The sequence below is a fragment of the Theropithecus gelada genome, chromosome 5 (assembly GCF_003255815.1).
Source record: "Theropithecus gelada isolate Dixy chromosome 5, Tgel_1.0, whole genome shotgun sequence".
NCBI classification, from domain to species: Eukaryota; Metazoa; Chordata; class Mammalia; order Primates; family Cercopithecidae; genus Theropithecus; species Theropithecus gelada.
In genome coordinates, this window is record NC_037672.1 from 136,997,551 (window position 1) to 137,014,698 (window position 17,148).

At 43.0% G+C, this 17,148-nt stretch overlaps 2 protein-coding genes across 7 annotated transcripts in view; one reads left to right on the plus strand and one right to left on the minus strand.

Annotated features, from left to right (window-relative positions):
* Positions 1 to 17,148, plus strand: part of MGST2 (microsomal glutathione S-transferase 2) — a 69,056-nt gene that overhangs the window by 31,567 nt on the left and 20,341 nt on the right. For 2 of the 6 annotated variants that reach the window (XM_025385292.1, XM_025385295.1), the window contains 2 exons: positions 5,204 to 5,285; positions 5,764 to 5,944. In XM_025385292.1, coding sequence (XP_025241077.1) covers positions 5,204 to 5,285; positions 5,764 to 5,896 — 215 coding nt within the window. In that variant the 3' untranslated portion in view covers positions 5,897 to 5,944. Of the gene's footprint in view, positions 1 to 5,203; positions 5,286 to 5,763; positions 6,006 to 7,147; positions 7,478 to 17,148 lie in introns of those variants that run through there. The other 4 variants (XM_025385290.1, XM_025385296.1, XM_025385291.1 and 1 more) reach the window with 3 other exon arrangements.
* Positions 12,759 to 17,148, minus strand: part of MAML3 (mastermind like transcriptional coactivator 3) — a 432,254-nt gene continuing 427,864 nt past the window's right edge. The window contains exon 5 of the mRNA XM_025385289.1: positions 12,759 to 16,301. Coding sequence (XP_025241074.1) covers positions 15,301 to 16,301 — 1,001 coding nt within the window. The 3' untranslated portion in view covers positions 12,759 to 15,300. The remainder of the gene's footprint in view (positions 16,302 to 17,148) is intronic.

The window sequence follows — 17,148 nt, forward strand, 5'->3', positions numbered from 1 at the left end:
TGAGACCCTTTATCCCCCCACATTCTTTGCCACAGCCACTATCTCTTTCATGATTTCCTTGATTGGCTCTGTTGTAAATCCTGTGAATATCATGCACAATGTCTGTACACAGTGTTCTTCAGCAGGAATTTATTGTTTCAGGTTTGATGACTTTCACAACCTTCCTATAACAATGCTAGCATCTTCAATGGTGTGATCCTTCTAGGCATTCATAATGCTGTTTCTATCAGGGTTCTCTTCCATAACATTGACAATCATTCCCATAGAGTACCTTGTATCATGAGTCTTAAAGGTCCTGATAACCCCCTGATTTAGAGGCTGAATTAAAGATGTTGTATTTGGGGGCAAGTAGACTACTTTTGTGCCTTCTGCGTTGAATTCATGGGGTTCTGGGTGGTCAGGGACATTGTCCAATATCAAAAGAATGTTAGAAGGTAATTCCATCCTGACTTCAGGAACAAAGCATTGATGGAACCAATCCAGAGAAGAGGCTCTTGTCCAAGCTTTTTTTTCTGTACAACCAAATGACTAGCAGGTACTGTTTATCTTTTTCCTTCAAGGCTCAAGGGGTTAGCAGCTTTATAGATAAGTACAATCCTGAGTATAAACCTGACTGCATTTACACAAAACAGTAGAGTTAGCCTATCTTTTCCTGCTTTAAATCCTGGAGGTTGCTTCTCTTCTTTACTAATACATGTCCTTTGTGACTTTTTTTTTTTTAATCCCCAGGACAGGGCACTTTTGTTTGCATTAAAAACCTGTTCAGGCAGATATCCTTTCTCCTCAGTGATTTCTTAATGGTGCCTGGGAACTTGTGTATTGCTTCTTGGTTGGTAGAAGCTGCTTCTCCTGTTATCTTGATATTTTAAAAGCTAAACTTCTTTCTAAAATTATCAAACCATCCTTTGCTGGCATTAAATTCTTCAGCTTTAGATCCTTCATCTTCCTTTTGCTTAAAATTGTCATATAAGGATTTTGCTTTTTCTCAAATCCTATTAGAGTCTACAAGTATGTGTTTCTTATAGCAATCCTGCTCCCACATAAAAGCTGCATTTCAATATGAGATAAAAAGATATTTTGGAAAAAGTGCAAGGTTTTTCCCCCTGCTGGTATTGCTGCAAGTGACAGCTTTACAAATCACCTTTTCTTTCTTTTTTCTTTTCTTATCTTTTCCTTTTTCCTTTCTTCATCTTCTTCTTTTTTTTTTTTCCACTGGTCCTTGCACTGAATTCATTTATCTTGCAGTGGTGGTCAACCATAGCTCACAGCTGCAGACCTCAATCTATGAGACATATTAAGCCATTCAATTTTTTCTTCTAATATCATGACTTTTCTCTGCTTTTTGGGAGCACTTTCAGCACCACTAGTAGCAATCTGTGTGGGTCTCATGGCATTATTCAACGTTTATGGTATTGCACTAAACATTGATGAAAATAGGCAAAAACCCTGAGAGATCACTTTTTACAGTGATACGCAATTTGCTGGAGAGAAGAAATGCTCAGGTGGAGATGATTAGCATCACCTTTTAAGCAGATACTTGGCAACACTTGAGCTCACTGCAATAGCAACAGGAAGTGGCTACAAAATATTTATAATAGTACAGTATTACTATAGTTAATTTTATGCAGTTATGATTTAATACTGCATCTTTACATTTGTTTACATTTCTCTCAACTACAAATGGCACCATGTATTATGGTCTGTGTTTGTATGCTTTGTTAATTTTAACTTTGTACAAAATTCATATATATATATAGGCTTTCTGCTGAATGCTTTTAAAAACTTGTGTATATTTTATGATAGTAAATGATAAAATAGACCAGTATCTACATCTGTTTTATGCATTTGTAACCTACCTTTTCCTAATTTTTCAGTATTTCTGGGCTATGTGGTTCATTTGTGAGTTTTGTCAAATTGTCACAAATCTCCAAAATGTTTTCCAATATATTTATGTGTGTATTTTTGTAAACCCACCTCCTGCATAATCCAGTATATTTATTGGAAAATATTCATGTATAAATGGACCTGTGCAGTTCAAACCCATGTTGTTCAAGGGTCATCTATAATTCTAATTAATTGAAGAGAACACAGAATGAACAATTCACATTAATAATTATAGCTGGCCAGGCCCAGCAGCTTATGTCTGTAATCCCAGCAATTTGGGAGGCTAAAGTGGAGGGATTGCTTGAGGCCAGAAATTCAAGACCAGCCTGGGCAACAAGGAGACCCTGTGTCTACAAAATTTTAATTAAAAAACTATCTGGGCACACATGTAGTCCCAGCTACTTGGGAGGCTGAGGTGGGAGGAGCTCTCAAGCCCAAGAGTTTCAGGCTGCAGTGAATCATGATAGCGCCACTGCATTCCAGCATGGGTGACAGAGTGAGACCCTGTCTCAAAAAGAAAATAATAATAATTGTCATTGTGGCTATTATTTATTGAGCCCTTATTATGTGCCAGGTACTGGTTTATTTATTTATTTTTTTTGAGACGGAGTCTGGCTCTGTCGCCCAGGCTGGAGTGCAGTGGCGCGATCTCGGCTCATCGCAAGCTCCGCCTCCCGGGTTCACGCCATTCTCCTGCCTCAGCCTCCCAAGTAGCCAGGACTACAGGCACCCGCCACCATGCCTGGCTAACTTTTTGTATTTTTAGTAGAGACGGGGTTTCCCTGTGTTAGCTGGGATGGTCTCAATCTCCTGACTTCATGATCTGTCCGCCTCGGCCTCCCAAAGTGCTGGGATTACAGGCGTGAGCCACCGTTCCAGGCCGCCGGGTAGTGTTTTTAAGTGTTATGCATACATTGTCCCATGCATCAGATTTACAGGATTTAAAGCCTTCATATGAGGGAGGGTCTATAATTAATTTCTACCTTACAGATGAGGAAGCTGAGGTACAGAGATGTTAATTAATTTTTCCAACTTGACATTCACCAATGTGGGGAAATTTTTCCTTTCAAGTGCAGAGCCGGGTCTGTAGGTATTTGTGCCAACAACCCATGCACCTTTTCTTAAAGGTCTCCAAGTATGTAGTGCTGCCGTTTGTATGTAGCGACTCTACAAACATCCACTTTCTGTTTGACTGGGATATCCTTGGTGAGCTGAGGGCTTTCTCTAAACTTGGCTTCTGCGTTTAACAGTGAGTCAGACCAGCCCCTGCTACCTTCGTTGGAGAAATTCAATCCCCTTTTTCTGGTAACTTTCACTGTCTCATTTTGGTCTATACTTGATTGCCAAGATTTAAATAAACCAAAATCCAGCTGCTTTCAAAGGCAACCCCATCACTGTCTTCCTTATAGTTTTTACTGTGAACTGAGGAATTTCAGGTACAATGTCCTTTAGAGAAAGACTTCTTCACTTTATTCCAACTCATATTTGTGTCGCTTAAGGGCATGAATGAAACCGCTGTTCCTTGTCATGTAAGAGCACATTAACAACTAATAAGAAAAGCGCCTTTTGGTAATGGGACTCTGTCTCTGCCATTTGACCCTTTGGATTTCTCTGTGATAGGCTGAATGAGGCAGAATGCCTGTCAGAAAGGATTTCTTGAGTATCTTGTCAGAAATTTCTTTTCATTCTTTCTCATCCAAAGTCAGTCACCTACTAACTGTTGCTGAACTGTTCTCATTGGCTTTCTGGGAGTAACTCCCTAGACAGGGAGTCTCAAAACTGAGAACCATGTTCAGAACTCTTCGGCTTCCTCAGACCCTGTCTACCGGCTCTTCCTTCCCAGATCTTTGCTTGGTCCCCTTGTTCCTGTTCTCTGGCCCCAAACAGATGTCATCCCCTCCAGAAGCCTTCCTTTACCCCATTTTGGCAGCCTCCTCCACTTCCTCTCTCTCCCATGTCTCTTCATTTCTTTCACAGCACTTTCAAGTTTACACTTTTCTTCTCATTTTTGTCTTTGTTGTCTGTCTTTGCTGAGAGAATATGTGCTCTATGAAGTCAGGGAGCTTGTATCTTTTTCACTGCCAACCTCAATCCTTAAAGTAATACCTGGTTTATGGTAGATATGGGGCTGGGCGTGGTGGCTCACACCTGTAATCCCAGCACTTTGGGAGGCCAAGACAGGAGGATGGCTTGAGCCCGGGAGTTCAAGACCAGCCTGGGCAGCATAGGGAGGCCTTTTCTCTACAAATAAAATTTAAAAATTGGCCAGGCCTGGTGGCATACACCTGTGGTCCCAGCTACTTAGGAGGCTGAGGTGGGAGGATTGCATGAGCCCAGGAGGTCAAGGCTGTACTGCGCCCTAATCATGCCACACATTTCTGCCTGGGTGACAGAGCAAGACCCTATCTCAAGAAAAAAAAAAGTGCGGCCAAGTAAAATAATAAATTTAATCTAGCATATCACAGCCCCACACACAGACTCCAAATGTTTACAATAGGGCTCTGGCAACTTGCATCTGTGAGGTGCTGAGGAAGGGAATGGAGCCCTAACATAGAGAAGACAATGATATGTTTCACTGGATGCGATGATAGAACATCATAGTACTGTATTTCATGTTTCTTTTTCAGACAAATTTTATATGTAATAAAATGCATAAATCTTCAATGAATTTTGAGAAGTACACACACCTGTGTGGTCCAAATCTCTATAAAGATCTAGAACATGGCAACCACCCAGAAACTGTCCTCCTGCTTCTCCCAGTCAGTCCCCATTCTCACTCCCAGATGCAAGCACTTCTGATTGTTTCATCGTTTAGTTTTGTCCATTCTAGAACTTCATATAATTGGAATCGTATAGTATGTAGCCTGTGTAATGCTTCATTCACTCAGCATTATTGTGTTGCATGGATCTGTTTGTTTTCATTGCTGAGTAGCATTCCATTGAATAGACTCTATAACAGCTTGGTTATCCATTCTCCTGTTGATAGACTTCTGGGCTGTTTCCAGTTTTTGGCTATTATGAATAAAGCTGCAATGAACATTCTTACACAAGTCCTTTTGTGAACACATGCTTTCATTTCTCTTGGATAAATACGTAGGGATGAGATTGCTGAGTCAAATGTTATGTTTGATTTTATAAGAAACTACCAGAACTTTTCCCAAAGTGGCTGTACTATTTTGTATTCCTGCCAGTGATGTATTCTGAATATAAGTATTTTGTCCGATATGTGTTTTGTGAATATTTTCTCGGTCTTCATACAACATCTTAAGAGACTGCTGTTGTCTTTTGTGCCTTTTCTTTTTTCCCACCCCCTCTATAGTTTTTGCTACTTGTCTGGGTCTGATGTACATATATGGCCGTCACCTATACTTCTGGGGATATTCAGAAGCTGCTAAAAAACGGTAAGGAGAACCCATTAATTTTGTATTTATGCAAAAAGTAGCAGGATAAGGCCTGGGTCAGTTTCCTTCTCTTGAGAGATATTAACAGCACTGCGAGTTGTGGTGGCAAAAGTAATACATACTGTGCGAGGCCAAGTCTTGCCAGGCCATACACAATTAGGCATGAGATAGGACAATGCAAGTATAAAACTCTGCACTGAATGTGGACTCTAGTTCCTTGCAAAAATTTTGCATCGTCTCCAGAAATTTACCAAGGAAAAATCCTGCCTAGCCTTGATAATGCTTTGAATGTTCAAAGAAATCAAGTGATCTGTATGGTTAGGCATTCCCTTTAATTTATGTGATGAGCCAAAATTTTCAAATTGCAAAAATATAGATGTTCTGGACAGTGTCAATGATAGGACAGCCTATTTCAGGAATCTCAGCTTCCTTATTACAACCCAGTTTGTCACTTTTCTCTTTCATGTCCACCTTGCAGGATCACTGGTTTCCGACTGAGTCTGGGGATTTTGGCCTTGTTGACCCTCCTAGGTGCCCTGGGAATTGCAAACAGCTTTCTGGATGAATATCTGGACCTCAATATTGCCAAGAAACTGAGGCGGCAATTCTAACTTTTTCTCTTCCCTTTAATGCTTGCAGAAGCTGTTCCCAACATGAAGGTAATTTGGTATCATTTGTTAAATAAAAATAAATAAAGTCTTTATTCTGTTTTTCTTGAAATGGCTTTGTAGAAACACACCCTTTAGAGCATACATTTCCTGTTTAAGAATTGAAATTTGCTTGGGGTAGGTACATCCATATCATCAGTGGAAGTGTGTTGTGCCCTAGTTTTAGAAATGCATGCTGAAGTCATGACCGGTTGTGTGGGGACAGAGCAGCCTGACCCGTGTGCTGCCCTTTCTGAGGACTACTGACGTAACCTGCCACTCTGCTTCTCTCTTGATGGAAAGTTTCAGACAGAAGCTGATAAGGCAGCTGAGCCCTTTCATTGGTTATAGGAAAACAACAGATAGGAAGGCATGTAGGGGACATCAGGCAAACACATAGAGTAGCCAGAGAAGGGAGTCATCAACTGATAGCACAAAACAAAACAGATTATAAAAGGCTGGGCGCGGTGGCTCACACCTGTAATCCCAACACTTTGAGAGGCCAAGGAGGGCGAATCACGAGGTCAGGAGATTGAGACCATCCTGGCTAACACGGTGAAACCCTGTCTCTACTAAAAATACAAAAAATTAGCTGGGCGTGGTGGCGGGTGCCTGTAGTCGCAGCTACTCGGGAGGCTGAGGCAGGAGAATGGCGTGAACTTGGGAGGCGGAGCTTGCAGTGAACCAAGATCGCCCTACTGCACTCCAGCCTGGGCGACACAGCAAGACTGTGTCTCAAACAAACAAAAAAAACCCAAAGAAAAACAAAAACAGGTTATCAAAATGTACTTTATAAAGTAAAAAGTGTTTCCAAGCCAAAAGAGCTTGCTGCCTGATGACCATACTGCAAAACCAGGTTTTTGAGAAAAGAAAAAAATTTAATTTTAAAAAAGAGACGGTCTTGCTGTCACCCAGGTTGGAGCCTCCAACACATGGGCTCAAGCAGGCCTCCTGCTTCAGCCTCCAGTGCTGGGATTCAGGTGTAAGCCACTCTGCCCAGCCAACAAAAGCTTTATATTGCAAGTCAACTCACAGGGAGATAGGAGTCAAGCTCAAATCTGTCTCCCTCTGCTGGCTTCCAAGCAGTATTTTTATTAGAAAATGTCAGGGGGTAAATTCTGAGATTAGTAGGTGATTGGTTGAAAGAAAGGGGAGGTCTGGAAAGTCTTTGGGCATGTCCAGTTATTTCTTTTTTTTTTTTTTTTTCTATTCAAGGCTTTATACCAAAGCTTCCCAGTGGGTGTGCCAGATACGCTGAGATGCTGATCCACCACAGCAGCCTTGTCCTTTCCCCCCGATGTACACTACACATGTGGTCATTATTCTACACATGCCTTAATCTGAAGTGGTTTGGGAAGAACTGTCTTTTACGAACTGTCCCTGACTTATTTTTCCTGCCTAATTGCCCTCAGTTGTCGCAGTGCACGTGGTGTCTGCTCCCTAATCCTTATATATTGTCCATGTTTTTCAACCTCCCCACCTTTGCTTATGTGGTTATCTCTGCCTAGAAGTCCTGCCCTACCATATGTCCAGTTATTTCTTTATGCTGCCTCAGGGGTAGCATGTGCAGATTCCAGGGGAGTTAATATGAAATGTCGTGGAAATTCAAGCTGTGACATCAGCAAGCTTGTTCTGTGCAGACTCCAGTTAGCCATCTTGGTTCCAACAGATTTCAGCCATTTTTTTCTTTTTCTTTTAATCTCATAAGCTGAGAGAGTTTCAGTGCTTCCGTAAGTTATTTCTTTTCTTATCTGCCATCCTCCAAACTCAGGAATTTCCTTTAGTCATTGGTTTCTTTAACTCTTTGAGGCACAGTTTCAAGAGGAAGAAGAGAAAAAGGATATCATTTCAAGGAATTGCCCAGGGACCAGTGCGAAGAGGATATTCTTTCTCTTGGCGGAGGAAGGTGGGTCATGCTCACGACTGTAGAACCTGGGTTGGGTTCTGCTGTATGCCCTGTGTCATGTGGGGTTTGGAGGGTGTTATGGAAAGTACAGCAGAACCCCCAAAGCTGTTCTGACCCTGATGTGCCGTCATTGTCTGGCACAATGCAGATGACTTTTCCTCATTTTCTTCATCTGTAAAATGAGAACGATTCTACCTCACAGCTTTCAAAGAAAAGGTAAAATGAATTGTGAGCATATATAACACATTTTGACATCAGGAAAAGGGCCCTCTGTCAATTTTCCAAAGAAAATTGGACAGCCTTGAGTCTGGTGTGGGCATCTTCAAAAGTTGTTTATTGTACTTTTCTTTTTTTGTGGATACAATAGAAGTTAAAAAGGCCAGGAATAATATTAACAGAAAAAGAAAGAAAGACACTTAAATACAAGTGTTCCCATAATACATAACCTCCTGCATCCCAAATAGCAGTACAGTATTAAATACCCCAAAGCACACTGAGAATATACTGGTCTGGGAGTGGACATATTTGCATACTCAGGTTCCCCTACTCACTGGCCATTTGAATTTGGACAAGGCACCCCGTCAGTAGGAGGTTGTGAAGCAAAGAAGTGAAGACTCCAGAACCAGACCACCCTATCCTGTCCTATCACTTGCTGGCTGTGCTACCCCAGCACTTTGTAGCTCTCTGCCTTGGTTTTCTTTTAGGTAAAATAGGGAAAATACGCTAAAAAGCTATGATTCTATGGCCTTTTTACTTAATATTCTGATCAATTATGGTTGTGACTTGGATTGTGACATTTTAATTGTTTTATACATTGAGACCAATGAAGGATGAGAATGCAAATTTTTGATACTAAGGCATAATTACTTCATAACCATGTCCTTTGCAAGTTGTAAAGAAACTTTCCAAATCTTACAATTGAAGATTTTTAAACAATTTCTGTTTTGCATTTAAATTGGCTCTGGGCAGGGTAAAACACACACACACACACAGAGTTTGGTTAAACACGTGGAAATAGACAATGGCTGTAGCAGACTATCAAGGCCTTGTCACTTTAAACATTCAAACGATAGATTTTCCTTTGTTCTAATTGCATTGTCACCAGGCAACCTTTTGATTATTTTCATTCCTATTAGATTTGGCTACAGGGAGCAACCATTTCTGGCCACAGAGATGTGGGTTTCTGATCAGTTTGACAATTACATGTACATTTTTTGTATATTACTAAATTGATCAATTTTACTTTTAGAAATCAGATTTGTTGCCTTAAAAAGTCAATGTCAGGAAGTGGGGGATAGAGAAGAACTTTTCTGCATTGAGAGTCTTAAGGGGCATAAAAACCAAATGGCAATGTGAGATCCTTGTTCAAATTCTGGTTGGAAAAAAACAACTATGGGCAGGGCGCGGTGGCTCATGCCTGTAATCCCAGCACTTTGAGAGGCCGAAGCGGGTGGATCACCTGAGGTCAAGAGTTTGAGACCAGCCTGACCAACATGAAGAAACCCTATCACTACTAAAAATACAAAATTAGCCGAGCGTGGTGGCGCGCACCTGTAATCCCAGCTACTCTGGAGGCTGAGGCAAGAGAATCGCTTGAACCCAGGAGGTGAATGTTGTGGTGAGCCGAGATCGCCCACTGCACTCCTCCAGCCTAGGCAACAGGAGCAAACCTGTCTTAAAAAAAAAAAAAAGAAAAAAGAAAAAGAAAGAAACATCTATGGATGACCTTTGTGAGACAATGGAAACAATTTAAGCATAGAATACGGATAGATGATATTAGGGAATTAATGTTAATTGTTAGGTGTGATAATTATATTGTGGCTAGAGAAGAGAATACCCTCATTCTCTGGAGCTGTGTCCCGAGGCATTAAGGGGTAAAGTGGTTGAATGTACTTTGAAATGGTTCTGCAGAATATACACATGAAGCATTTATGGCAAAGTGTTAACAATTACATCTAGTTGATAAGTATATAGGTATTTGTTGTATTATTTTTTCTACTTTCTTGGTTGTTTAAAAATGTTTATAATAAAAAGTTAAAGAATCTGAAGAGAAGTTAAAACCTAAAATCATATTCTTGGTAGCCCTAAAGATTTTCTGTGTTGAGCATTGTTAAGAGATCCAGTGATGGATCCATGGTCATCCATGCTGGCCTAGCAGCTGTCCTGGGTGTGGCAGAGACACCTGGGCCCCACATGTGTAAGAGCTGCAGTAATTACCTCCACCTGTTGCATGAAATGAGGCATGTGTCTGTGGCAACTACTCCAGAGGACACTAGTGGAGGAATTTAATGTCCTTAGTACTTAAAAGATAATTGAGGAGAAAACTGAATTCACAAAAAGAGGAAAAAAATCAAAAAGAAAATAAAAATGTAAAGACTAGTGACCCAAAGCAGTAGCTCTGCTCCATTTTCAGGTAATTTTTCCTGTCCCATTTTTCTTTTAGGGGTTGGAGGTGGGTGGGGTATGGCCAAAAAAGTCATTAATAAACAAAATCAGGTCATTTGATGTTCACCCTTTTTCTCCAGACACACTCTTCCTTGAAAAGAATGGTCAGAGGCAGAAACAGCTCATTGAATGCTGTGGAATGTTCCTTAATCACCAATAAAATACATCTTTCCTCACTGGGGGCAGATGTCTAGTGACTTTCTAGAAAAATGTTTATTCTTTCCTCTTTCTTCCCCCATCACCACACTTACTGCACTAGGATTTTATAAAGGTCAGTAAGAAAACATGTAAGAACTCATTTGAAAAGAGAAAGGTATTCCATTCATCCAGTGCCAAACGAGTATAAGTAAAAATATGTGGCTTGAAGTGATTGGAACTAGGAGTAATCAACTCTTCTCAGAGCTTCACGTTTTTACTTCTAGTGTCAGCGTCCCCCTGTGCCCTCCCTCCACCCCAGAATCAGTTCATTTTCTATCCCATGTTTTCTGGGAGAGTGCCAAGCCCATATCAAAAGAACAAAGCCCAGTGCCACACTGTTTCCTACATGGGGTTATTTGCCAACCCGTCTGGAACCATAACCCACTAAGGGGAGTGATGGCCTCTTCTTCCATAATTAAATTGTTTGTTTCTTTTGGTTTGTGTATATTAAAACTTACCTTTGTTTTGTACCTATTTTTGATGATGACTTTATCCTGTGGCCTACTTTTCCTCTTAACCCAGTTTTGAAACATGTTGTGATACTAAGCTTTTTAAAGTTTGATGAGTCTTAGGTCATTTCCTCGAAGTGGAGAGGTGGATTCACATCTATGTGATTTATTAACAAAGGGCTCTCAAGAGGTGAAAAAGGGAGTGGGGGAAACAGGACAGAGAAGGGGGAAAACCAAAATAGGGGGCTCCTTTATTTTTCCCTTTTTTTTTGGTTTTGTTTTGAGACAGGGTCTCTCTCTGTCACCCCGGCTGGAGTGCAGTGGCATGATCACAGCTCACTGCAGCCTCGACTTCCTGGCTCAGGTGATTCTCCACCTCAGCTTCCTGAGTAGCTGGGACTACAGGAACGCATCACCACGACCGGCTGTTTTGTATTTTTTTTTCCATAGAGATGGGGTTTTGCCATGTTGCCCAGGCTGGTCTCAGACTGTTACAGGACAGAGAAATATGTTACAGGAAGGGGTCCCAATCCAGAGCCCAAGAGAGGGTTCTTGGATCTCATGCAAGAAAGAATTCAGGGTGAGTGCTCAGTGCAAAGTGAAAGTAAGTTTATTAAGAAAGCAAAGGAATAAAGGAATGACTACTCCATAGACAAAGCAGCCTCGAGGGCGGCTTGTTGCCCCTTTTTATGGTTATTTCTTGATGGTATGCTAAACAAGGGGTGGACGATTCATGCCTCCCCTTTTTAGACCACATAGGGTAACTTCCTTACCTTGCCATGGCATTTGTAAACTGTCATGGCACTAGTGGGAGTGTAGCAGTGAGGAAGACCAGAGGTCACCCTCGTCTCTATTTTGGTGGGCTTTGGCTGGCTCCTTTACTGCAGCCTGTTTTATCAGCAAGGTCTTTGTGCCCTGTATTTTGTGCTGAACGCCTATCTCATCCTGTGACTTAGAATGCCTTAACCGTCTGGGAATGCAGCCCAGTAGGTTTCAGTCTCATTTTACCCAGCTCCTATTTAACATGGAGTTGCTCTGGTTCACATGCCTCTGACAAAACTCCTGGGCCCAAGTGATCCGCTTGCCTTGCCCTCCCAAAGTGTGCTGGTGGGATTACAGGTGTGAGCCATAGTGCCCGGCCTGCGGGGCACCTTTAAACCAAGTCCCAGCCTTTGCCTGATCTTGCAGTAGAGCTCTGGAGCAAAATTATATCTGACTTTGTTCAGACAAGTTAACCGGGCTTTTATACTCCTGCACCAGTGAATCACTGGCTAAAGTCAATCCAGAGGGATATAAACTTCTAAGCACTTTCAATTCTGTGGGTGGGTGCAGGTGAAGCCAGGCCATGGCTTTGAGATGCAAAGTAGCCTGGTAGGAGTGGGGTGGTGCAGGCTGTTTACTGATAGTGCTCACTAAAGTAGAACGAGAACCTTTATTACTTCCCCTCAATCTATTCCGATTTTTCTTTCTTTGACAAAAATATTTATTTTGCCAGTGGAGCCTCCCTACCTCCAGATGAACCAGTTGGAAATGGAACTGTTGTGGTACTGAATCTACAAATGGATTGCACTATGTTCCATGCAAAGTTGACTTTCCTCCCTTCCCTTTGCCACATCCTTCAGAGTGCGACAGTAAATTTAGAAAGTATCAGTTGAGAAGTTGAATGCAAAGGCTGGGAATGATAGATCTCTCCCATTAAATAAATATTTAAAGAATGATATCAAAATTTTGAGAAAAGAACTGCAGTTAATCAATTAAAACCCAGGAATAATGTCTGCTTAATTAAGTTTGGAGATCCAGTGAGGATCTTAAAAAACTATACTTTGGATTGATTCAGATAATCTTTTATTTTCATTTTTGTTTTCTTTAAAAGTGGTATGTCAACATCACTTCATTTCTACATTTCAGAGTTCTGTACATTTCTTAAAAGGAAATAAGCAATGCTCAATGTACAAAGTAAAAACAGAAAACTAGAAAAATCTGAATAAAATGGAGCAAGTTCCCATAGGTCATACAGTACAAATTAGTCATTAGATGTCATCTGAAGTGCAATACCACTGCTGTGATGATGAGTTAAGGAATGAAATAAAAATACTCTATTTTAAACAAACAGTATATATATATTTATATGTATATTTTTTACAGATAGTAGACCCAGTGATATCTGCAGTATTGTAAAAACTTATGTACAAATAACTTTTTTTAGACATTACATATACATCAGCACCGTAGTAAAAACAAAACCAAAACAAAACCACCGTATTCAAATCTCTCTCTCTATTAGTTGGTCCTAGTACTGAGCATTTGGAGGAAGCTTTTAAAAGATAATGGAGCCCCCACCCCTGTCCCACTTCCATTAGCCACCTCCAGTTTCTCATCATTGCTTATTTATTTCCTGTACCTTTCAGGAAAAGGTAATTATGTTTTCTGTGTCTTCTCATTTGTTTGCTTTTTTTTTTGGTTTCATCTCTTTCCACTCAGTTTCCCCAGTGGCATGAGTCCCCATCTGGGGAGTTCAGGGTCACTCTGCTGCCACCTCTTCGGAGAGGGCGCCCAGCCCCTGCCTGGACTTCTCACCCACCAGGCACCTCTGGCCTTACATCCTGCCCCTTGCTGAGCAGATCTACAACGCGGGGTACACTGAGAGCAAGTCAAAGACAATGTTGCTCGCCGCCTCCTCTCCAAACCTCTCTGCTCCCAGCTTTCCATGGCAACTCGCCTTCTCAGGACTGAGTGTGGCCAGTCCAACCCCACAGGCTGCGATTCCTCTGTGGTGAGCTGCCTGGGAGTGCACAGAAGGCAGCCAGTGTCTAGGACGCGGAGGGAGGAGGGGACAGGAGAAAAGTACACACCACTCTCACTGAAGCCAAAGGGCCTCCAAAAGGGGGATTGGGAGGGGAGGCAAGGAGCCTTGTTGATTCCTTCTGACAGATTTCGCTTAGGGCAGATGTGCGTCAATGACAAAGAGAACAACTGTACAGGACTTTGGAAGAGGACTACTTTGCTCATATGAAAGAAACTACATCTCCTTTATATCCAAATTTGTAAGGTGGAGCAATTGCTTTTTTAGCTCCTCCACCTCTCAGGGATTTTATATTTATCTTTACGATGAGTAGGGATGATGGGAAAGGTGGATTTTAGAGCATCACTTCCGGGATTTCGCCCAAAGGGAGCCTGAACCAGTGACCTCCAGGCCACTCCTTCCCGGGGATATCAGACATATCAGATGTGGCTCACAAAAACCGATGCCCAAACATCAGAGCAGCCCTCTCAGTTCCAGGCAGAGATACTCATTCAACTCTACACGTTAGAGAAAGAAGACTCCAGTGTTGCCTTTGCATTTCAGGCATTGTCTTAAGTTCTTCCTGCATTTATGTGGACTCTGCCCAAGGCTCCCTAAAGACATAAGCTTCACTTCTTGGATAGTCTGTAAGGAGAAGCGAGGGGAGGCTGGTGTGGAGGCAAGGAGGAAAAAAGGCAGGGCTGGAGACAAAGGCTCCAGGCTGGCAGACACACAGCGTGCAGTAGGGGTTTCTCTGCCCTGCGGCCGCCAGAAGTAGATGTGACCCACCTGGATGTTTTGTATTGGGCGCCAGCGGGCTCCAGCCCTACCTGGAGGGACTGCCACCAGGGGCACCAGCAGAGGGCAGACGCCCCAGGACTGCTGGATGGACCGTGCTCCAAACTCAGCCTGCTCTCCTTGTGACAGCGGAGCCTCTGCAATTCCTGAGGGTCATCATGGGGCAGGAGACAGGCCTGTAGGATCTGTTATTGTCTCCCTGTGACTATCTCGCTGTTCTTTGTGCCTGCCCTCCAAATTCAGTAGCATGTTTCGAAGCCTTACATCTCTTGGCACCCAGAGTTCAGTGCATTTCCAACCTGTGCACCTGGCCTGTGCAACCACCCAGCCTCTTCTGGGGGACTCTCTCTGGCCGAGGCTCTGTCTCTTTTGTGTCTCCAAAGCTGCTGTCTCCCGACCTGGGGCAGGAGGGTCTGAGGATACCTCTCTTGGGTAACAGTCCCTCTTGGCTGAAGTAGCTCCTGCTGGGCCAGGCGATCACAGGGCACGCTGAGGCTGAGCAGAGGGGCTCTGGCTGGCTTCGTCTTCCCACCTGCTCCTCTGGGTGTCTCCCTCTCTCGCAGCAGGGATCTGCGTGGCGTCTCATCTCGATTGCTGTGTGAAAATCAGGTGAAATGAGGCCCGGCGGGGCTGTGGATTGGCACCTGGATCTTCCACTGTCAGCCAGCTGCAGTTTTGCTCAGTTTACGTGGGTCAAAAAAACAAAAAACAAGGATGGGTCAACATCCTGTTTCTTTTTCACTTTTTAAGCTTTAACCACTCGAGTCATGGCTCTTAGGGCCTCTCTTGACTAGGGGTTACCAAACAATTCATCAAGCTCCTGCATCCACTCGTCCCCTGGCCCACCTTTGATGATGGAGTCCACAAGATCTGCACCATCCGGGAGGCCAGGGAAGGAAGCCCCAGCTCCGTCGCCACTGTAATTGTATGACACGTCCTGAGGGGCATTCCGCTCATAGGCTTGGCTCTGGCTGCTTGGAGCAAAGCCGCCACTGGGTATCTGCTGCTGTGCTGGGGACTGGCTGAATGCTGGCATGCCCGGGACTCCCTGGCTCAGGCCAGACATGACCATTGGCCTCCCCTGGCTGGTGCCTTGCTGCCCCGGGAGCGATGGCATCATCTGCCGACTCATGGCAGCTGGGTTGAGGGTCCTCACTGTGCCCGTGTTAGCATCCACGACTGACTGGCTCAGTCCCTGTGGAAAGTGCTGCTTGGTCAGTCTCGGCTGCCCAGCTTGAAGAGGGTAGCTGGCGCCATTGTTGAATGGTCCCAAGTCTCCACTAGTCCTCCCAGACATGCCCTGCAAGCTCCTCTGTTGCCAGCTTTGTGCTCCTTGCTGGACTGTTCCCATAAGGCTCTGCAGCCTTGGAGGGGCTTGGGGCCTAGGCAAGGCCTGGCCTACTGGCCCTTTCATCTGCGGATGTTGCTGGGTAATGGCTGAGTTCACCAGCATGCTCTGACCAAAGCCACTCACCATTCCAACCCCCTGCCCAGAGGCAGGTTGCCTCGGTCCCTGGGCTTGATTATGTGTGATGCTCATGCCACTTTGGTTTGGGTGCTGCAACATTTGGGTCATGCCTGTGCTCATACTGTACATTCCTGGTTGGCTGGTAGGCGTGGTGCTGTAAGGGGCCAGTCCCATCTCTGACTGCGCAGCTGCAGTGGCCATCGTCCCAGGGTTCTGGGAGGGTCCTATTCCCATCATGCCTGCGTTCTGTGCCATCAGCCGTGATGTTCGCATGCTCTGGAGGGCTGCTTGGCTTCTTACGGCTGCTATATCCTGGGGAGAACCTGCAGTGAAAAAGAGGACACATACCACTCACTCTTCTCCATAAGCAATATACTGCAACAAGATGTTGGAATTTTCTTTGGGAATGACAAAATTCCTTTATATGAAAGGATCTAAAGAAAAACAAAAAGCAAAAAACAAAAAAAGAAAAGATCTACTCTGATAATAAATCTCTAATAAAAATGATTATTTTTCTGATTATAACATGCTGATTGTGAAAAATTTGGAAGTATTAAGAAACATAGAGACAAAAATTAAAGTTACCTGAAATCCCACTATTCAGAGATGATCATTCCTATTCTTTTATTTGTATATAAATAGACACCCACAAAAATTGGGATCGTACTGTGCATGTGTTTTTGTAGCTGACTTGTCCACTAAACAGATCCTGATGTTATTCTTGTTTATACTTCAGAAGCAAATTATTTTGTACTCTTATAGGTATGACATCATCCTCAACCAATAAGATACTATTTTCTTTGGTGGTGAGAGAGAATTCACCTCTGGGGCTAAATTAGAAAGAAATGGCTGATCACTTTGTATTTTCTGTTCGTACAGTGGAACATGGTTCAGTAGAGAATACTATCAATAAAGACCATTAGACTAATTTCCCTTAAGACTTGAGTAGGATTTGAGAGGTTAAAGGCCATTGCTTCTGCTAAGCAGCTATTTTGACAGATAGGACATTTTTTGGATCCACTCTGTAGATTTCAACATGCTCCAGATTCTCTGAATCATAACATGTCATTGCAAACTGGCCAGCTTCCTGAGCTAGAAAAAGAAATCATCCTGCTACGTGCGACTTGGCCATAAACTTTATGCATTTCTTTTTTTTTTTTTTAATTTTTT